Raw genomic sequence first — 22,640 nt, 5'->3', positions numbered from 1 at the left:
AAGATCAATGTAATAAAGTCTCTGTCTCATCATAGGTTAAGGTCTTCAGCCAATTCGTGACTTCTCTCTTGCAGTCATAATAATGTTTCGAGTAAATTTCAAGTTGTTTGTTCAATTTATTGTAAACATGTGAAGATTTTGGGCAGAACTGTCTGCGAGCAAATGAGGTCCTTGTTTTTACAATTTCCGCTACGACAGCTTTTTTTCTTTTGTTCTTGTGATTTGTATTATAGGGTATTGTATTGTATTGTAGTTCGGGCGATTTTCCGCAACTCGACGTCTTGCGCCTATTTTGCGTGATAGGGGGTGGACTAGTCTTGCCAGCCCAGCTCCTCGAGGAATCCTATCAGACCTTTGATGTTGAGTAGGACCTCGGGGAGGTCACTCGGGGATCCGAGATGTTTTGCCCTGTATGGGGCCAATCCGCTGCATTCCAACACCACGTGAGAGGCTGTTTCTTCTTCCTCCATGCATCCACGGCATAGGGGACTGTCTGTGACACCTGTTATAAAAAGATGTTTGTTAAAAAGTCCATGACCTGTTATGACACTGGTTACCATACTCAGTCGAACCTTTCCTAGTTGAAGGAGCGCCCTTGTGAGCTTACCGTTCATGCTCGGCATGGCTTGCTTGGCCTGTCTGCATCCAGTTTGGTTTAGCCAGTGTTCTGTGTGTAGTTTCCCTGTACGTGCCAGCAGCATTGAGCGTACCTTACTAAACGGTATCGGGAGGATCGGTTCCGGGCCAATCGCCCCCGCACCCGATCCTTGTCTGGCGAGCTCGTCCGCGGCGTCGTTACCTCGGGATCCACTGTGTCCTTTGATCCATTGTAAGGTGATCTTATTGTTCTGACATACCTCCATTAGTCGTTCGTGGCATTCGTGTATAAGTTTGGATGTGACTATATGGCTTTTTAGGGCCATTAAGACTGCTCTACTGTCGGAGAGTATGCGGATGGAGGATCCTACTACCTTCCTTGCAGTGATGGCAGCCGCCGCGTTAATGATGCCCATGCACTCAGCCTGGAATACCGAGTTATGGGCTCCTAGCGGAGTGGTGATTGACATGTTCAGGTCTTCTGAAAAGGTTCCAGAGCCTGATCCGCTGTCTGTTTTGGACCCATCAGTGAAGATTCTCAGCTCCCGGGGATTGAGTCCTTCGTAGTTGTCGTCCTCAAATAATTGTATTTTGTACCTTTTGTCAAAGATGGCTTGTTTGTGAATTCGATCCGTGCCCGCCATGAGCACTGGAAATTCGCTGTATACTTTTTCCAGGCATGCTGTGTGAAGAGCTCCTGTGGTGTTAGACCATATATTGAGGGTTCGTAACCTTACCGCTGAGAGACTGGCCTCTTGTTGTATGTGTAGGTGCAGCGGTGAAAGGTTTAGCATGACCTCCATGGCTGCAGTCGGAGTGGACCTCGTGCAGCCAGTGGTGGCCGAGCATGCGAGCCTCTGGAGTCTTTGTAGCTTGTCTCGTACGTTGCCTAGGTTTGTTCTTGGCCACCAAACCAGAGCACCGTAACAGAGTAGGGGGCGGATTATAGTCTTATAGAGCCAAAGGGTAATTTTCGGGTTGAGTCCCCACCTCCTACCAATCATCCTTCTGCACTGCCAGAAGACTACTCCCGCCTTGTCTATGCGTTTGTTGATGTGATTGTTCCAGTTGAGTTTACTGTCGAGCGTTAGCCCTAAGTACTTAACTTCATCGGTCAGCTGTAGCTCAGTCTGGAAAAGTGTTGGTCTGGTAAAGTTGCCAAGTGCCCTTTTATTGGTGAACATTACCATTTCTGTTTTGGTGGGGTTAACTGATAGGTCAAAATCTCTACACCAGCGTTCTACGATCCGAAGAGCTGCCTGGGTGAGGTCGCATACTGTACTGGCAAATTTACCCGATATTAATATTGCCAGATCATCAGCGTAGCCTATTGTGTAGAAGTGTTCCTCGTTCAGTTTGGTTATGAGGTTGTTGACTACTAGGTTCCACAACAGAGGTGACAGAACTCCCCCTTGAGGGCATCCTCGCACCGCCGCTACGGCCTGCGGTTCACCTACATACCTTATTGTCCTTTGATTTAGCATGTTCATGATCCACTTTACTAGTCCGGGTTAGACGTGTGCGCCGATTAAGAAATGATCGGCGGCGGCGTTTGCCAAAAAATCGGCGGCGGCGGCGTGTTTTCGGCGTGAAATCGGCGTGACCTTGACTTTCAGGTTTCTTAAGAAAAATCATTAATTTGTTGTTTTTCTTGAAAATATGATCAATGCAGGTTGCTGGTCAGTGAACTACGTATAGTTTGAATATGCTGTGAGTAAAATAGGGTTTGTAAATGTGTAAATGAATATAGGATAGGTATAATAACTTAATTTCCCTAACACAGGCTTGCATTAAGACCTTTTTTTTTACGTTGGGGAAATGCGTTTACGCATGCCACCTGGCCCGGGGGAACCAGGAGCGATGACGGACTAACCAGTAATAGGACTACCGTCGAAAACCACCAACGAATGCCGACTCCGCCTTGTAGAGGAGCGCCGCAGGATCACTATCAGCATTCGACTGCGTACGCCCCCGGCGGCCGGCCCATGGGCCGCAGACGATTGTGGGTGCCAGTTGGTGAGGCACCCCTAGTCCTGTGAGCCTTTAACAGCAGGGATTCCCCCCGGAGCCCTGCACAGCCCACTACGGTGGATGCAGCAAGTGCGCATAGCGCCTGGCTCTGCCTCCAGCCCGTCGCCGGCGGAGGGGGTGCGCGTCAGGGTCATTCTCGCGCGCACGTTCCGCTGCCTCCTTCTGTGACATTATTTGGTCACTGAAGGAGGCCATCGCTTTCCATGCCTCTTCGCTGTCGAGCATGGCATTAACAACGCTCGGCAACGAAAGGTCTGCTCCTAGTATTGCCTGAAGGGTGGTCCGCTGAAACCCCCATGCAGGACGCTCCTCGAGAGTATGACGCGCCGTGTCTACCTGCGTGCCACACTCATGGCACATGGGGGATTCCTCGCTCCCTATATGGTGCAGGTACTTACCAAAGCATCCATGGTCAGTAAGTATCTGCACCATGTGAAAAGCCAGGGTTCCCTGCCGCCTTTCTACCCATCGTTCCAGATGCCGTTGTCAGCCCATATTCTGCTCCGCCGAGCTCTACCCTCCAGCGGCGAAGTGTCTCTACTTGGGCTAACGCCCGGATGTTTCGCACTTCTTCTTCTTCCGGGAATTCTGCCGCCGCTCTTCTCCCAGCCCTGTAACGGTGGACCTCCGCAAGAATGTGAGCTTGCAGATGTCAGGGAGGGTCTGCAGCCAAGATAGTTGCCGCTGTAAAGGATACCGTCCGATACCCGCGGACGGCTCTCAATGATATTGCCCTCTGTGGCCTGCACAGTAGAGCCCTATTTTCCGCAGAAAGGGCATCTACCCATATAGGAGCACCATATAGGCCCATACTACGCAGGACGCGAGAGTAAAGGAGCCTACATGTGGCGTTCGGCTCACCAACGTTAGGAAGCAGCCGGCTGAGGGCTGCGGCTGTAGACATCAGCCTGAGGGCAAGACTGGCAAAGTGCGCCTTAAATTGCCAACAGCCATCCAGAATAAGGCCTAGGTATTTCATTTGGGCCTTCACCGCCACAACCTCCCCATATACTCTAATATGGGCATTGTGAGGGGGTCCTCTTCTTGGGCCATGGAAAAGAAGAGCTTCCGTCTTTGGTAGGGATACCTCAAGACCCAGCTGGTGGATTCGTTCCACCATAAGTGAGGTTCCAATAGTCACCTATCTGGCTGCATCTTCATAAGAGATGCCTCGGCACGTAATAAGTGTGTCATCTGCATAGGCCAGCACATTCATTCCAGGCAGGACTGGGCCCCGCAATTGGCTTGCATTAAGACCTGGTCCCAATGACCGATCCGATCTATAACTCTCCGTTTTCTCAAGCTTTCCATGGCTTGTCCTATTAAAAATGACATACTTCAACAAAACAGAACTCCACATATCCTTGAAATTTGCTAGACATAGTGGACTGCTATGGCTTTTTTTTAATTGTTTTGCTGTCGTACAAGCGCCAGGCTCACTGAGACGTATCTTCTTTCTCGTTTTATCACTGCTGAGGATCGTGACATGTAATTTGTCTCCATTTCATGCGGTCATAAGCCGTATGGACTGCACGGTGCAGACTGCCGCAAGCCGATCTCTTCATAGCGTTTGACCATCTCACACATGCTTCAACTCGAGCACGTTTGCCATTCATTCGGCTTTAAATTCATATGTTTCTCCACATCATACGTTGGATAATATGTCCGAAGAATCTAAGAACTCACCCATGGCATGTTGGGAAGAGCTGAGTGGCAATATAGAGCTCTCTGAGAATGGAGGGGTTGGTTCTCCTAGCTGTCCAAGGTATAAGCAGCAGTTTTCATTCGTTCGTTATCAGTAGACGGTGAATACTTAGGATTACTCATTTACTTTAATTGGTGTGTCAAATAGTTTCTGCAACTGGTTATTCAGTTTCGTTTAATTAATAATTGATGTATATTTGACAACTGTAACATAAATAACACAAAAAATCCATATTGTAATCGAAGAACCAACTTGGAATAGCTAATTAACAACACTCAAGGTCACGCCGATTTCACGCCGATCATTTATCGGCGGCGGCGGCGTGGTCAAAAAGCCCGGCGGCGGCGGCGCGCCGGCGCGGCGCACACGTCTAGTCCGGGTTCAGCGCCGTGGCTTTCCAAGGCGTTCCCTATACTGGAAAAGTGAGTCTTGTCAAAAGCGCCCTCTATGTCAATGAAAGTGCCGAGGCACATTTCTTTGCCGTGGATGGCCCTCTCAATGCGGCTTACAACCATGTGTAGAGCCGACTCCGTAGATTTACCTGAGCTGTACGCGTGCTGGTTGTTGTGCATCGGTATGTTCTTTAGCGCTCGGTCCCTCAGGTCCCTGTCGCACAGTTTTTCCAAGGTCTTCAGCAGGAATGATGTGAGACTGATGGGCCTAAAGGATTTGGCAGCTGTGTAGTCGTTCTTACCTGGTTTAGGTATGAATACCACATTTACATCTCTCCATCTCCTGGGCACGTACCCCCAGGCTAGGCAGGCTGCCATGATGTCGGTCAGGGTTTCCTGGATGAGTCCTAGACCCCACTGTAGGAGAGCGGGGAAGATCCCATCCGGACCAGCCGCCTTGAAGGGATGGAAGCTGTCTATGGCCCACCTGAGTTTCTCAGCGGTGACGACTCTGTGCGCCATTTGCCAGTTGTTGTCCGTTGTACTGTATTCCTCGTCCTGCTGATCTGCATCGGCGAGACTTACGCATCCTGGAAAGTGAGTTACCAGGAGAAGGCGTTGGGTCTCTGCAGGGCTAGATGTGTATGTGCCATCGGGTTTACGCAGTGAGCCCAATTGTGATGTGGGCTTGTGCGCTAAGGTTTTCCTTACCCGGTTGGCGTGGTCAAGTGTTTCAATGCTGCTGCAGAAGTTCCTCCATGACAGGGATCTCCAGTACCGCAATCTCTTTTTGTACCTGGCCTTGGCTTCGTAGTAGTTATCCCAGTCCACCTCAGCCGTTGTGTTCATGGCCCTGTTGAAGAGTCTTCTGGTTTTCCCCCGGAGTCTCTCCAGTTCTGGGCCCCACCACTGGTGACCCTTTATGGCAGTCTTTGCCGGTGGTTTTAAGGGGCACGCCTTGTGGTAGCTGTCTACGAGGGTATCAGTTAAGATATTTACCTGCTGTTCTATCTGAGCCGGTTCCCGAAGGTCATCCCTCGGTGGAAGCCGGTCAAGGCTTTCCCCTAGGACCTTCCTAAAAGTGGCTCGGTCCGTTTTCCTGGGATTCCTCCGGGCGGTTGGTGTGTCTCTAGATGCTAGTAGATTGAAGCGAATCCATCTATGGTCTGAGCAGGAGGCCTCCTGGGAGACTTGCCATCCCATAATTAGTTCACTGACCTCCTCCGAAGCCAGAGTCAGGTCGATAATCGTCCTGCATCGTTTGTTTACAAATGTTGGTTCAGCGCCTATATTTAGAATGTTTAGATTAGTAGTCACAAGATATTCAACAAGTGTCTTACCTCTGTTGTTGCTGGTCTCCATTCCCCACAGTGGGTGGTGTGCGTTGGAGTCGGCCCCGATGATTATTGCGAGGCCTGATCTCTCGCAGTGGCTGACCAGTCGTTGTAGTTCGGCAGGCGGTGGCTCGTCCTCTCCGGGCATGTACGCCGAGGCGAGGACTAGGTCGCGACAGCCTGTTGGCAGTGGAACTTGTAGTTTAATCGCACACAGGTCTCTGGAACAGAATTCAGTGAGCGGTTGTGCAATAATATTGTTAGTAGTTAGGATACATGCCCTAGGGACGGCATGTACCGTGGAGTAGTAGAGCTTACCTTTCGTGTCGGACAGCCCGCGTATGTATCCATTGCCCGCCCATGGTTCTTGTAGGAGGGCAACGGCTGTTGGCAAACCTACCAGGCAGCGTCTGAGTTGGGCCGTAGCGGCCACGCTGTGCTGGAGGTTTGCTTGGATGACACTAGTTGGTGTCCATGTTGTCGGTGGTGGGGGCGGCATCTTGCATCTCCCCTCCCTCCTTGAACATGTCGGCCAACCCCGACACTATCCAAGCCGACAAGTCCTCACCCTCGGATGATGACCCGGCTGGTCCCTCACCAGTGCCAAGGAGCTCATCCTCCGAGAGTTCGGGTATCGTCGGCTTGGGTAGAGGCAGGGGGGCAACTTTCTCCCCGGAGACAGACTTGCTCTGCTCGGAGGTGCCCGCGGCCTGTTCGTTGGGGACCTGTACTCCCGTTACCCTTAGGGTGGAACCTTGCAGGGTGGGAGGCTGGTCCAGGTATTTGCCTCCGGGACCCCTGAACCTGAGGTAGACATTGCCCACCCCACAGTTCAGGGATCTCCCCCTCTCCATGAAGGCGGGGACGAGGTCTTCGGGGATTGTGAACTCGACAAACCACCCCTGGTCTTGCCGTAGTATTTGTATAATGGACCAAGACCCGACCTTGGCCCATTCGTTCTGGTACCTTAGTCCGTCAGCTGCCTGACGGACGTCTTCCCAGGACGAGTTATTAATGTTGGGTATTAGGAGCCCGCACTTAATTCTCCTTGCCATCTCCGACTGGCGAACCGCCTTAAGGGAGATGTCTGGCAGGGTTAGGGCCTGGACACATCGCTGAGACCAGGCGGCCGAGTATTCGTCTTCTGCGAAGACCCTCAGCTGCCCCTCAGCGAAGATGGGCTTGCCCTTGAATTTGGGTGGCCTGGCTCCTACGAGGTTTCTCCTCGCCTCCTCCACGATTGCTTGGTGCAACCCGCGGAGGATGGCGTTGGAGTGGTCAGCGGTGATCTTCCCCGACTTCGCGTCAGTAATGACGATCGTCAGGTCAGATGCCGCTGCTTGTGCGTACGACAACGGTTGGCTTGGGCTCACTAGTCGCTGCTTTTTGTTGTCTCCTTGCGGGGAGAAGGACTCATCTCGCATCCTTTTAGCAGCGGCTCGTGCGAGCTTACCAGGTCGTCGTTTGGAGGGATCTGCGGCCGAACCCGTAGGGCTGTCGCCCGACGTTCCAGCCTTAGGGGGTAGGGTGGAACCTTTTCCCTTCGGCGGAGGCCTGGCAGCAGCAACCTGCTTGTTCGGCGCCGGTTTGGGTGCCGGCTTCTGGGAAGCCTGCACACCCACACCGGTTGCAGAGTGTGTCGGTGTTGGTGTGTTGTCCAGTTGCTGCTCTCGCGCTAGACGAGCTGCACGCCTCTGGTTCTTGTTTTTCTTCTTCTTCTTAGCCACCCCACCTTGACATTTAACAGGGGGGGGTGGGTTAGAGGAAGAAGAATTCACAGGTCTGGCAGGGTGAGGCTTCCCAGCAGGGGGTCGCTTCTTGGACCTTCGGTCCACTACCTGCCAGTCCTGGAAGGGGTTTGGGCCGGTCTGCTCCCCAGATGAACTGGGTTGCGGACGGGCCGGGGTTTCGGTCTGACGCACTGTCACTGGAACAGCTTGTCTCGCCTGTGTGGCTTCACCATTAGCGATGGACGCTGCTGGATCAGCTTTATTATAGGGTAATATTTTATGTTTTTTTAATGTGATATTTAGAATATATAATTTTCTGACTGTTAGCAAGTTACTAATTAAATAGAGTTGGTCAGTAGGAAACCTAATTCTTTTAAAATACATAATCTTAATTAATGCACGTTGGGCACGTTCAAGGTCAATAAAACGACTCTTTGCCGATCCACCCCAGACAGAAATACAATATACTAGGACAGATTGGACCAGGGATATATATATTTCATTTAATATATTACGCGAGTTTCATTGGTTGTTTTTCCCTGGTACAATGTGCCTTAGTGTCCTAAAAATCCAGACTAGTTTCCTCACTCTACTCATGACTTGGTCAAGTTGTGAATACCAGTTAAGATGTTCGTCAAGTATAACTCCTAAGTATTTAGTTTGAGCAACCTTCTCTATTGCTGGACAGCCACAAGTAGACGAGGTTGAAGACGGGCATGAATGAATCCGGATCGACATATCATTTTCGGGTTGTGTATATTTCGAAATACTGAAGCATGTGTAATTTGTTTTTTTTTGTGTTCAGTGTTAGTAGGTTCATTTTGAGCCAGCTGTCTATGTGTGTCAAACCATTTTCAGCGTAGTTCTTAACCTCATTCCAGGATTTGCCAGTAAATATTATTGCAGTGTCATCGGCATATGAGAACAATTTTGCATTTGGAATGGTCATATTGCATAAATCATTTATGTAGACCAGGAATAACGTAGGTCCCAGCACGCGACCCTGTGGGACACCATAGGCGACGTCTTCGAGCCCACTGACTACATCTCCAAGTTTCACCCTCTGTTTCCTATCAGTAAGGTAGCTCTCGAACAGTAACAGCGGTGTTCCCCTAGCTCCTATTCTGTATAGTTTCTATACAAGAATGGGAACAGAGACGGTGTCAAAGGCTTTTTTCAGGTCTAGGTAAACAGCCAGGCACTTGTTGCTGCTGTCCAAATTTTCAGTGACTAGAAACGTAAATGCAATTATAGCGTCTTCCGTTGATTTTCGCTGTCTAAATCCAAATTGGGCCTCAGATAAAAGGTTAAATTTGTTTAAAAAGCTTAAGAGTCTGGCGTTTAGTAGCTTTTCGAAGATTTTTGATAATGCAGGTAGAACTGAAATCGGCCTATAATTACTGACATCGCCTCTGTCCCCTCCCTTGTGCACCGGAGTGATTATTGATTGTTTCAGAGACTCAGGGAAGACACCGCGTTCAAAACTTAGGTTTATGAGGTGAGTTATAATTGGCACTATTTCTGCAGATATGTGTTTCAAGAATGTTGTTGGTATGTTGTCATAACCCGGTGAACTTTTAGATTTCAGGTTTTTAATTGCATTATTAACTTCTTCATGGCTAACACAACAAAAAAAGAATGCAGTTGTGAAGGTGGAGCATTCATTGTCGGACACGAGTGAGAGTTCGGTGAAATTTTCAGTGCAAGATCTTTGCCGACATTTTCAAAATAACTATTTACGAAATTTGCTGACGCATAAGGAGTATCTTTTAAATTAAGTAATTCTGGATGAAGTTTTTTTAGTTTATTAGTGTAAGTTAGGGATTTTATATTTTTCCAGAGCATCTTGTTGTTTTTAATTGATTTTTCAATAAGCTCTCTCTCATATTTTCTTTTCAGTTTGTTAATAAGACTATTACAAAAATTTCTATATCTTTTATATATTTTTTATATTTCGATGCAAAAAAAAAATTCATACTTATAGACCAAAAACCTAACCCACTTCTAGATCACTTAGAAACTTGATATTTGGCGTCAAGGTAGACTATTAGGTGTACATAGAGGGAAAAATTTGAAAACTGGAAATTATTGATATTTCGATGGAAAAAAAATAATTAATACTTATAGACCAAAAATCTAACCCACATCTAGATCACTTAGAAACTTGATATTTGGCATGAAGAAGACTATTAGCCCTTCGAGTGGCATTGTCCTCCTCGAGGTCTCTACGGTAAGTGGCGGTGGCCGCGAGACGGACAGATATAACAAGCCGGTTGAGTGGCGCAGCCATTTTGGAAAAATATACGTCAAGTGGCGGGGCCTCAACGGGTGATCATCGCGAATTTTGCGCGTGTTAGAAATATGACCGTATCCCAAAAAAAATCTATGAATGATATATACAAACTATATATCACTAAATTCAGCATAAAATGGGTTATTTGATTGTATACCAATGAATTCTATTCTATTTATGTGAATTATGCTAGACTTGTTCTAATCTCATATTACCATTTTTTTTCTACTTTCATGTAAAAATACGTATAGTTACGAAATAAAACAATTGATTGTAGAAAAAGCAGTCCTTATGACAAAACAATACATTTAACACGATTCACACAGTTTATTTCACTTTTTTTCAGTGCGTATTCCGTTTGAATGTTCGCGGCTCGACGACGGTCGGCGGGTAATGGGCGAGGTGGGGCAGGAACGACGTGATCATTTCTAACAAACTTTGTTTTACGCGGGAATTCAACCGTTAGGGAATACCATCCTTGTTTATTGACGAATGCATCTTGCAAGAGTGAGCAAGCAAGGCATAGTTTTAACGGTTTTATTTTAGGCGCGAAATGCAGCGTCGCACAGAGGCCGCGAGACAGTCACTGCCATGGTCTAATAAAACATGGTCTTCCATTCCCAGAGTGACACGGGCCTACGTCACAATAACATTGCCACTTTATTTCAACATAACATGTTACATGGGTACATTATACCTATGGTTAATAAGTTAAAATATTTCTTTATAATTTTATAATTTTCATTTATATGTATTTTAGCTTAAATTTTACAATAACACGTCATTTTTAATTACTCGTTAGCAATATCTTCCGATTCACGAAAGAAATTTCAGACTTTCGGGTAATTCTGTTTATACTACTGGCAACACAGGATAGCGCTGTGCACATTTGACAATTCGGATCTAGATAACTTCATGCCCTGACCGTCATCCTTGTCGAACGCGTGTTAATTGTTATTTCCTTCTCGCTCAGTGTCAGCAGTCGCAGTGTTTTCCAAACTTTTCACGCCGTAAGCTTGGTAATTAATGTGTAACTGTGAATTAGTTTTTCAAACGTTTGTCTTGTATAGATAAATAAAGTTTAATTTAATACATTAGATTTGTTTTATTTTACTATGTTTCTACATGAATAACTTAAAATTAATGCCGTTAAAATAATTTTCACCGTTGGTTAAAATTCTCCCACATTTCAAAGTTTGAGAACCTGTAAACAGCATGATGACGTAGGCGCGTGTCAGTTAGGTCATACGCGAATCTCGGAATGGAGTACCAGGCGGAGTATATTATTATACCATGGTCACTGCCAATTACGGGCTTGTTATGACCGAACCTTCTCGCGGCCTCTGCCACGCCGAGGCATATTTAAAAAAATGGCCGCGCCATTTGTCCTACCGTTAAACCGGAGGTGCTGCCACCCGAAGGGTTAGGCGTGTACAAAAGAAAAAATCTGAAAACTGAAACTTTTTGACAATTAACCGCGCGTCAGCGATGCTTTCATGATGAATACTATAGTAATTTCTGTACAAAAAGTAATGATATCCCAACAAAAACATAAATGTGAAATGAGAGCCAAGTTCAATATTAAGAATATGTGTTGTTGTTGACTCGCCGACAAAAGAATTGAGATCTATATATGGGTGCCAAGTTCTGTGCTCTGTAGAAAATCCTGAAATTATAAAGGATTTGTCTTGGCTAGTTTTTACGTATAGGCATATAGGTAATATATATGTCGGACCCTGACACCAGAAAGACGTATTGCAGCGTTATAGTTCATTATTTTAGACGCCTGTATAAAATCGATTAGCAATGTTGAGCTACGTATTATTTGGTTGTAACAAAATAAATAAAGTTGTGTAGAGAGTAACTCCGTCTATTGGCGCATTGTTGAAATAAAGTTGCGTAGAGAGTAACGCCATCTATTGGCGTGTTGTTGAACTGAGATGACAGGTAGAAGGCTTTGGAACGTCGAGAGGTTTCTCTCGAGTGAGCGTAGGCACGAGTTGGCGTTTTTGTCGGTATGTTGGTAGACTGGTCGAGCAGGTTTGCCAACTTGACTGAGGTGGGAGCGGAGAGGCTCCGCCGCTGGTAGTTCTTCTTGATCGGACCGCGCTAGAGATCGGACGTACTCGTTAGCCAACCTCGTGCCTAAAGCTACTGTTACACATGCTGATTTCTAGCACGAAAGCATGCCACTATTGAGCAATTGCTACTTAGTAGCATGTGTGTCGAAACATTGCTAATAATGAGCATGCTCGTTTTGAGTTTGCTCAAAAATCAACGGTCGTGCGATTTTTGGGCATGCTACCTGCAGCGCGGGTGGAGGGGGGCGTGCTTTTAGCGCGTGTGAACAGGTTTGCTTATTGAGCATGCTAGTATCGATCAGTCGTTTGCAACAGGTGCGCATGAACAATTTTAACGCCAAAATGTCTCGCTGGGGCGACGAAAAAACGCTCAAATTTGTATCGAAATAACGAGTGCTTGTGGATTCTCCGCATACCGCAGTATAAAAATGTCTGTCTTCTAGATATCCAATCACGGACCCAAATCTTTCTCTTTCTTTTCTTTTTTTGCCGAGCTGATATAAGTTTCTGGATGCATTGCATCGCCAGCAAAAGGATGATCTTATTCAGCTCCATACGGATAGCTGTTTGATTGTCCATAGCTTTGTTTGAACTGACAGAGAGCGAGAGAGCACGCTATAAAATAGCATGTGTATTTGGAGTGTTTGCTTTGAGTATGCTTATTCAGGAGCATACTTAAAACTAGCATGCGTATTGCTAGCAAATGTAAACTGCTCATAAGCATGCTCGTATTGAGCATACTCAATAGCACGCTTTTTAGCATGCTATTTTAGAGCATGTGTAACAGTACCTTACTCGCTACGTTCCTGAAGGTTTATACCTGAAGGATTATTCTGATAGCTTATAGAATCCCGCGTTCTTTAACCATTTAGTTTTATTTCAAGTGTTATTTTGATTTCTTATGTTTCATTAGAAGCTTACTTTTGTGAAATAAAAAATGATGTGTTATGTGTTGTTTTAACTTGTTTTGAAAAGATTTGTCCTTCTGAGTTTGTTGCCGGTCCCATATAGGGCTAAATCTTCTCAGGTCAGATATGTAGGGTTGAAGCCGGCCTAGTTTCACTTGAATAAAGATTTAAATGGTTTATTTTTACTTTCATATTGCTCCCTTGAGTTAAAAATAGCAATTAGTTCTTTTAAGCATTTAGTACTGAAGTATAGTAGGCACTAGTATGGTTAACGAGTCCTAATGTTTATTTCATGCACTGGTAGCAATGGTTAGCATACTGGTTTAGCTGTGAAGTAATACATTATCGTACTACCCCCACGCGCCCACTGCCTTTGAGACCATCGGTATTCGACATCAGCAAGTGGGATTGTCAAGGTATCATGTATTGCTTACACAGACACCTGGGAGCGTGGTGTATTTCTGGTGACCTACATTCCATAATCTGGACACGTGGTAATGGTAAGCTCACGTGTCTAACCTTGATTGAAAGGTGAGTGTAATTGATTGTTATTTGGTGAGAATTATTGTGAAATTGTGAATAAAATTGTGATTGAGGCAGTCGAGCATAGCGGTCGTTACGTGACGTCATCTCTGGGATCGTTACGTTTCTTTGTAATTAATGTTTGTAATCCATTTAAATCGAAGCGATCTTGAGTTATTTTGATTTGAAATCCATACTGTTAATTAAAACCGAGTATTAGCTATTACAACGTGATATTATTTTATCGCTCACTTGTGAATCTATCCTCAATAATTGATTTTTTATGAAAATACAATTCATTTATATAATCCATTTAAATCTAAGTGATCTTGAATTATTTTGAAGTGAAATCCATGTTGTTAATTACAACCAAATATCGGCTATCACGACGTGATATTATTTCATCGCTCACTTGTGCTTCTACCCTCAAAAATATTTTTTTTTGAAAATACAATGCACCGTTAGAAATTGATCCTGCTGTTTTGCCAATGCATAGGACTATGTTATCTTTATCCTGTAACGTTTAGTAATTAATAAAATTGCTACAAATTATTGCCCGTAATGCCGTGATAGATCACAAATCGTGCATACTATGGAAACATGAGCTACGCATATGAAAATTAATGTTACAGTGTCCTGCAGCCCGAGCCGAGCCAACTTACAGACACCATACGCATGTGACACAGAAGCAGCTGTGCAGTATCATCTGTGCTGGAGATTTGGAAATAAAAGGACAGGTTTCGTTCCAATTGTTTATCAGTGAATTTTATTTTCAGTGTAATGGCGAAGCATAACAGTCTAACGTAACTAATTAGCTGTCACTTTTCGTGTTGGCCCATTTTACCGTGTTACTTATTTTTGGAACACATGTTTGTTTGTTCATAGAATGAAATAAAACGCACTCATTGAAGTTTAAATTTTATTCTGAGATTTTTGAAGTCCCGTATACATTGGAAACATGTTTTTTTTGTCTGCTACATTGCATTTAATAAACCTTTGAGTTTATCCTGCTTACATGATAAACCTGATGCTGTGCTAATGATGATTTCAGTAACAGCCAGCTATGTTAAACTACATCGTGCATCTCACCATCTGCCGCAGCAACGGCAACTGCAAGGCGGAAAGCATCAGCCTTCGTGCTTGGGTTGGACTTCACCACCACCTTTGACTGGGACGCGTGCATCATGCTTTATTAATCTGGTGAGCAGTTCCCATTTTGTTGGGATTATTTTGAGAGGATTTACTTCTGCATAGAAGTTTTGAGCGAGTTTCTGTTGTTAAAGCTAAAGTAGAAAGCTATCTTTAGTGATTTTGATCAGTGATGTTCAGTTTCAGTTGATCAGTTGACGCTGATATTACCAATGGTTCTGAGTAACATGATTTAAAGAACCGTTTTTATTTTCTTTTTGGAATTCACTCTTAACATTGTTTTTGCTTTCGATGGACTGAAAGCTTGTACTTTCGAAGGACTGAAAGTACGCCCGATGGACTGGGCAATACTGTCATGCTTTCGATGGACTGAAGGCAAGCCCGATGGACTGGGCACTACTGTTTTGCTTTCGATGGACTGAAGGCAAGCCTGATGGACTGGGCACTACTGTTTTGCTTTCGATGGACTGAAGGCACGCCCGATGGACTGGGCATTACTGTTTTGCTTTCGATGGACTGAAGGCACGCCCGATAGACTGAGCACTAATGTTTTGCTTTAGATGGACTGGGTATTGTTTAGTGACCGCATCAGAAGTGCCAGAGTATGTAAGAGGTGCACGTGGTCTGCTTTTTATGTGCAGAATGCTCTTTGCAAAGAGTAGCACTTACGCGGCTGAGATGGTTACTTCTGACGAGGGTCTGGTATCTGCCGAAGGACTGGCAATGCACCGAAGAACTGGTGTTGTTTTGTTAAAAATGAATTCCCGTTGATGTACTGTGTTCATATGAGTAAAATTGGCATTATTAAGTCAAGAGTGCTATTTATTTTAAGATGTCCTACAATGATTATTATCACATTTGACCAAAATATTTTTTTTAATGCCAGATAATTTCCCCGTAAATTGATATTGATGACAATAGTAGTGATACTGTCGAGCAATGAATTAGAGCTGTTGTGATTTGTGTTTTTGATGTTTGAGATTGTTCTGTTTTCACATAAATTTGAGAGTATCCGCCAGATGGAGGCGATGATTAATGGAGTGTATCCGCTAGATAGCGGCGATGATTACTGATTATTTTTATTAAGTCTTTGCTCGATGGACTATTTTTGACTAGAGAATTGAGGATTGTTAAAGTAATTTTGAACAATCATTTTTTCTGGTTGGATTGATAACAAAGTTTGATTTTAATAGTAATTTGAGAGAGACCCAAATTGTGGGTCAGGAATGACCGAGCGATGAGATACTGTGCTGAGTATTTTGTTACAGAATCAAATGCATACACCCACACACGAGGACGTGTGTAGCGCAGGACGGCCGTGTCAGACCCTGACACCAGAAAGACGTATTGCAGCGTTATAGTTCATAATTTTAGACGCCTGTATAAAATCGATTAGCAATGTTGAGCTACGTATTATTTGGTTGTAACAAAATAAATAAAGTTGTGTAGAGAGTAACTCCGTCTATTGGCGCATTGTTGAAATAAAGTTGCGTAGAGAGTAACGCCATCTATTGGCTTTGGAACGTCGAGAGGTTTCTCTCGAGTGAGCGTAGGCACGAGTTGGCGTTTTTGTCGGTATGTTGGTAGACTGGTCGAGCAGGTTTGCCAACTTGACTGAGGTGGGAGCGGAGAGGCTCCGCCGCTGGTAGTTCTTCTTGATCGGACCGCGCTAGAGATCGGACGTACTCGTTAGCCAACCTCGTGCCTAACTCGCTACGTTTCTGAAGGTTTATACCTGAAGGATTATTCTGATAGCTTATAGAATCCCGCGTTCTTTAACCATTTAGTTTTATTTCAAGTGTTATTTTGATTTCTTATGTTTCATTAGAAGCTTACTTTTGTGAAATAAAGAAATGATGTTGTAAGGAGTTAGTTCATAAGTAAGTAATAATGCAACCTTGATGTTTTTGTAGCTATAAATTACGTGTTTATTGAATAAAACTTCAGTCCTTAATCAGCATTCACTTGTTTAATTGCTCCTCCAACTTCCCGCACCACATGGCGACCCTGCCACGTGAGGTGTCGGGTTCGCGCGCCGCCGCGGTTGCGAAATTGCATTAATCGGACAATAGCCGACACACTCATACATCATTCGGGTTTTTTTAATAAAATCGAACAATGTGTAATTCAAGAGTCGAAAAAGAAGATATTTTCATTAACCAAAACGCTGCGGGGAAATCTGCCAACGACGCTCATTTGCACGAGATGAAAAATCATTTATCGTCGATCAGCATTGTTATGATAGTGATTTGTGCACTATTGGCCATCGGAGTACTCTACGCTTGCTATAAGATATACAAGAAGTGCCACGACAAATGGTCAAGAGATTTGATCGTGCAATACAACCTTCGCCGCTCTTTCAATCGAGAGCTTCGCGAGACACACACTCACTGCCATCAATGTGGACCTGCTCGAGGTGTTTCTTATTCAACAAACAAGATGAACGAGTGACCCAGTATCCAGCATCAGGACATTACGGCGATTCCAGAGTGAAAGTGAAGTGCGCGTATTCGGTAATGTGAAGAGAAATTAGTGTAAAAATCGGCATGAACGGTAATTAGAGCGTACCTACGCGTAAGTTTTCTTTATTTCTCAGCAAGGATTGTCTGCATACTTCATTTTCATGATCGTAAGATTTTTTTAATGTTAAGATAAATATGTTAATTTGATATGATAAGTAAATTGCAAGAGTTACTTGGTGATTTAAAAACCATTAAAGAATATTTAGTTAAGCTTAGTTATGATAGAAGGACGCCTGAAGTCCTTAATGCAAAGTTAGAAGAGGCATTTTTAATATATTCTAACTATCTAAAAATTTGTGAACAAGTCCAGGTAGATATCGATAAGAAAAAACTGACTGGTCAAAGCTTATTGGATGTTCAGAATTTTTATGAACATATTAGGAGTTTGTATAAGCAAATAGAGGATTTTTGTCACAAAACCTATACAAGTTCAAATCCACCGTCTAATAAAAATTTCAAAATGGGCGAGTTTAACTTGAAAATAGCGCTTTCATTAATACCGTCCATGACTGACGATGAAGTTGCAATTAATCAATTAATAAACTCTATAGAATACTACGACTCTACCTTAAAAAGTGACGCGAAACAACAGTTCATAAACTTTGTCTTGAAAAATAGACTTACACAAGTAGCTAAATTAAAGTTAAGTTCGTCATATACTTCTGTCCAAAATTTAGTGACAGATATGAAAAAACTATTGTTGCCTAAAAAATCAGCCACAGCTATTCAAAATAGATTGCAGACCTTGAGACAAGGAGAATCTTCGATTGATGACTTTGGTCAAAAATTGTCGAAAATGTTTGTAGATCTCACGATCGCGCAATCAGACGGTGACTCAAATGCATTTAAAGTATTAAAAGGTCTTAATGAAAAACAAGCGATTAAAAGATTCGCGGACGGATTGCGCAATCGTCGAGTAAGTACAATTATTGCAGCTCGGGATTACGACTCTTTAAAAGACGCCATACAGGGTGCCAAGGACGAAGAGACGACTTCAAGCAATACGTCAAGTGATGTATTTTCTTTTAACCATCGTAAAACAACTTATTTCAGTAGAGGGTACGTTCGAGGGCGTGGCTCTTATAGGGGGCAACCACACTACTCTTCAGGCGCAAGGACGCTACGCAACCCAGGACATTCGGCAACAGGAGCATCATACAACTACAGGAGCAGAGGAGCTGGCAGAGGAGGCTACCAGTTCCAGAGCAATCACCGAGGCAGAAACTATCAAGGAAACCGAGGTAAGTCTAACACTTTTCATGGAAACAATGGATATCGCAACAACCGTATTTTTACGGCTGAAACTGAAACTGATAAAAATGTGAGCCCAAATCAGTTTTTTCGTGGATAATGAATCTATATTTGCAAATAATGATACATGTTTAGTTTATTTCAATGTGCAAAACAAAAGACAATTATGGTTATGTGACACCGGTGCCTCGATCTGTGCTTTGAAGTTGGCGATCGCTTTGAAATTAGATATTCCTATTTATAAAGACAAGTTAATTATTAACGGAATAGGTGGAACAAAACAAGCAATCGGATATGCTTACATTGAATTAACGGAACGTGACCATGTATTTCAACATAAGTTTTATATTTTTGACGACTTCTTTTCAACCACGTGGGACGGAATAATAGGTAAAGATTTTCTTTTAAAATACCGCGCTTTGATAGATTTACGAAATATGGAATTGACCTTAGAATCAAGTAAGAATGAGACAGTTTGTATACCTTTTGAAAATGATAGAACTCATTTAACTCTTCCACCAAGAACCGAATCATTACATTTCGTGACTACAAACTTAGAAGATTGCGTAGTGTTTTCATCAGAATTGCAAGACGGTATATTTTTGGCTAGTTCAATAGTTAGACCTTCCAATGGAAAATTACCTATAAAAATATTAAACACGACCGAAAAAGAGATTAAACTAAGTGATTTAAAGCTAGTAATACATAAAGCGAGTGATTATGATATTTGTTGTTTTGATAAATGCGACTCAAAAAGTGTAGATCGTGTAAAGGATTTATTTACTCATTTAAAATTAGAAAACCTTAACAAAGAAGAACAGATTTCTGTAGAAAACTTATGTGCCAAATATTCCGATATTTTTTATTTACCCGGTGACAAGTTAACAACGACAAATATTTACAATCACTCAATAACATTAAAAGAGAACACTAGTCCTATTTATACGAAACCGTATAGGTTACCACACGCTCAGAAAGACTTAATAAACACTGAGTTAGAAAGTATGCTAAAACAAGGCATAATAGAGAAATGTTCAAGTGAGTGGTCTAGCCCACTTCTAATAGTTCCCAAAAAATTAGATAAAAGTGGTGAGAAAAAATGGCGTATTGTTGTAGACTACCGAAAATTAAATAACTGCATTCAAGATGATAAATTTCCACTTCCCAATATTACCGAAATTATTGATTCTTTATCAGGTTGCGTATATTTTACACATTTAGACTTGGCAAACGGATATTATCAATGCAATTTAGACCAAAACAGTCGAAATTATACACGACACGAAATTACCACGCCTTTGCCTCAGGCCAGTGGCGCATGACTCGCATGCCCCAAGGTCTCAAGTCATCTCCAAATTATTTTTCTAGAATGATGAATTTAGCAATGTCTGGTTTAACATATGACAAGTGTCTAATTTATTTGGACGATTTAATCGTTTTCGGAAAGAATCTATATAACCACAATTCTAATTTAATGGATGTTTTTAAAAGATTACGGAAAGTCAACCTTAAGTTAAATCCAAGTAAGTGTGAGTTCTTAAAAAAAGAAATATTGTATTTAGGACACGTAGTGTCATCTAACGGTGTGTTACCCGATCCAGAAAAAATAAGTGCAATTAAAAACTATCCAACACTGACTAGTTCAGACCAAGTAAAAAGATTCGTTGCATTTGCTAATTATTATCGAAAATTTATTCGAAATTTCGCAGAAGTTGCTTTGCCATTAAACCACTTATCACGTAAAAATGTAACATTTAATTGGGATAACTGTCAAAAATCTTTTGAAAAACTTAAAGAAGCTATGACATCGACACCTGTATTGCAATACCCAGATTTATCAGAAAATAACACATTTATTGTGCAAACTGATGCGTCAGCATACGCACTTGGAGCTACCTTAAGTAATTTTGATAATGGGCCAGTAGCATTTGCCAGTAGAACATTAAATAAAGCCGAAAAGCACTACCCGACCGTAGATAAAGAACTACTTGGCATAGTATGGAGCATAAAACATTTTAGACCTTATTTATATGGGCGTAAGTTCATAATCAGAACGGATCATAAACCATTAGTTTATTTATTTAGCATGCGCGATCCCTCAAGTTCAGGCTAGCGCTAGAGGAGTATGATTTCAAAGTGGAGTATGTGAAGGGATCGGATAACGCACCGGCCGATGCATTGTCACGTATTTGTATAAATAGCGATGAATTAAAGGAAATGAATGAAAGTATTAATGTAATGACAAGATCACAGTTTAGGAAGGCAGATGATCGGCCTGATCAACCGAAAATCGTGGAAACACATAGTAAACCTCAGAAGTCGGTAGAATTACAATTTTTGACACGACAAGAATTAATTAAGAAACGGAATCATATACAAGTGTGCGTGGAAAATAAAATATTTCTCTATGATTCATTAAAGAAAATATTGTTTATTAAATATCTAGATTCTTCATCGCAATTATCGCCAGGCGAATTTGTGAAAGAGTTAGATAATTTTTGTAGGAAAATAAACGTTAACGTGATATATATAAAGAAAAATAATAATAACTACATATTTATAGAGAAATTATTGCATGAATTTAAAAAGTCAGACTGCAGTTCGAACTTAAGACTATGTATTTTAAAAGATTTAATAAGAGTAGACGACAAAGATCAAAGAAAGGTAATATTGAATGATTTCCATCTTTTACCCACCAGTGGCCACGCGGGTATGAGACGGATGTACAATAACGTTAAAAAATATTATTTTTGGCCCAATATGGAGGAAGATATACGGAAATTTGTAAGGAGTTGTGATAAATGCCAAAAACATAAGTACTCAATTCCAATAAAAGAACCCATGGTTATTACCACAACCGCCACGTACGCGTTCGAAAAAGTTTTCTTAGATTTAATAGGCCCAGTCGAACTCGATGAGAATAATTATACTTATATACTGACCGTACAGTGCGAATTAACTAAATATATTGAAGCGTATCCATTGGTTTCAAAGAAGAGTGAGGAAGTCGCTCGAGTATTTGTCAACAATTTCTTACTTAGATATGGCATACCGAAACGGATAGCGACCGACAAGGGTACAGAGTTCCTGTCAGCTACTTTCAAAGAGGTAAGTAAACTTCTAAATATAGACCAATTGAACTCTACAGCCTACCACCATCAAAGCATAGGTGCGGGTGCGTTGGAAAATACACACAAGCACTTGGCTGCTTTTTTACGTATACAATCAGAAAAGCATCCACAAACATGGAGTACATGGCTGCCTTTCTGGAGTTTTTCTTTTAACACTTCAGTTCACACTGAAACTAAATACACGCCATTTGAACTTGTATACGGTAGGAAATGCTCACTTCCTAGCAATTTAATGGGTAATATTGTAGAACCTTTGTACAATCACGAAAGCTACCCTAAAGAGTTAAAATATAGACTCCAGGTATCTGAAAAAGAGGCTAGAGATAACTTGATAAAATCAAAAATGAAAAGAAAAGAAAAATACGACTGTAATAAGAAAGGCCGGCGCTAAACCGGTTCTACGTCGACGCAAACAAGAACACGGGAGCCCGCGCGAATATACCAGCTGCATTACACTATCTGAGTAAGTATGTAAACAAGTACACTGACCTAATTAAAATTGAACCGTTTGATATGCAACTTGTAGAAAAAACGTTACAAAAAATTAAGCGTAAGGACTCTAAAGACATAAATGATATGTCCACGCGCTCACTTGACCTAATACCTAAATTTGTTATTAGTATACTTTGTAATTTATTTAATAGATGTATCGAAACAGGGCCCGTAGCCAAATTACATTCGCTCCCCCATACAACCATTTCCAGTCGCCGTTACGACGCGGTGTTGACACATCTTGTGTCGACACCGTCTGTTTCGGTCACAATTCCAGTCGCAGAGTCGTCGCCGTGTCGACACAGTTACCAGAAATGGGGAAGGGTCGACACATGACACAAAGTGACATAAAGTGTGGTCGCCGTGTGCACACATTGTTTCGGGTTTGCGACTACTTTATGCCAAAATCATTCGTTCATTCGTTCATTTTGTTCCTGTCAAATGGAAACTGTCAGATGGAAAAATACTTAAATAAAAATAAGTGACATTAATACGCCATCTC

General features: G+C 42.7%; 2 protein-coding genes across 2 annotated transcripts; one reads left to right on the top strand and one right to left on the bottom strand.

Annotated features, from left to right (window-relative positions):
- Positions 1–370: 370 nt before the first annotated feature.
- Positions 371–2,101, bottom strand: LOC134805639 (uncharacterized). Its single transcript, XM_063778911.1, has 2 exons — positions 441–2,101; positions 371–408 (listed from the first exon to the last, which is right to left on the bottom strand). Exons 1-2 carry the CDS (start codon positions 2,085–2,087, stop codon positions 382–384), a joined length of 1,674 nt encoding a protein of 557 aa, XP_063634981.1. The 5' UTR covers positions 2,088–2,101; the 3' UTR covers positions 371–381.
- Positions 2,102–17,383: 15,282 nt separating this feature from the next.
- LOC134805642 (uncharacterized) lies at positions 17,384–22,313 on the top strand. The gene is made up of 4 exons (XM_063778912.1): positions 17,384–18,323; positions 18,374–18,505; positions 21,557–21,623; positions 22,305–22,313. The coding sequence occupies exons 1-4, from the start codon at positions 17,413–17,415 to the stop codon at positions 22,311–22,313; spliced, it is 1,119 nt and encodes a 372-aa protein (XP_063634982.1). The 5' UTR covers positions 17,384–17,412.
- Positions 22,314–22,640: the final 327 nt, after the last annotated feature.

This window comes from Cydia splendana, unplaced genomic scaffold (genome assembly GCF_910591565.1).
Source record: "Cydia splendana unplaced genomic scaffold, ilCydSple1.2 scaffold_47_ctg1, whole genome shotgun sequence".
NCBI classification, from domain to species: domain Eukaryota; kingdom Metazoa; phylum Arthropoda; class Insecta; order Lepidoptera; family Tortricidae; genus Cydia; species Cydia splendana.
The sequence above is the reverse complement of the archived record's forward strand: the minus strand, read 5'-3'. Positions and strand labels throughout refer to the sequence as shown.

Bases quoted from the DNA above. Each gene is read 5' to 3' on its own strand.
- LOC134805642 (XM_063778912.1), top strand. From the start codon at position 17,413: ATGATAAGTAAATTGCAAGAGTTACTTGGTGATTTAAAAACCATTAAA. The intron at 18,324-18,373 runs GTACGTTCGAGG...ACTACTCTTCAG, and splicing joins ACAACTTATTTCAGTAGAGG to GCGCAAGGACGCTACGCAAC. The intron at 18,506-21,556 runs GTAAGTCTAACA...TTTCTTACTTAG, and splicing joins AAACTATCAAGGAAACCGAG to ATATGGCATACCGAAACGGA.
- LOC134805639 (XM_063778911.1), bottom strand. From the start codon at position 2,087: ATGAACATGCTAAATCAAAGGACAATAAGGTATGTAGGTGAACCGCAG. The intron at 409-440 runs GTGTTGGAATGC...GGCCCCATACAG, and splicing joins AAGAAACAGCCTCTCACGTG to GGCAAAACATCTCGGATCCC.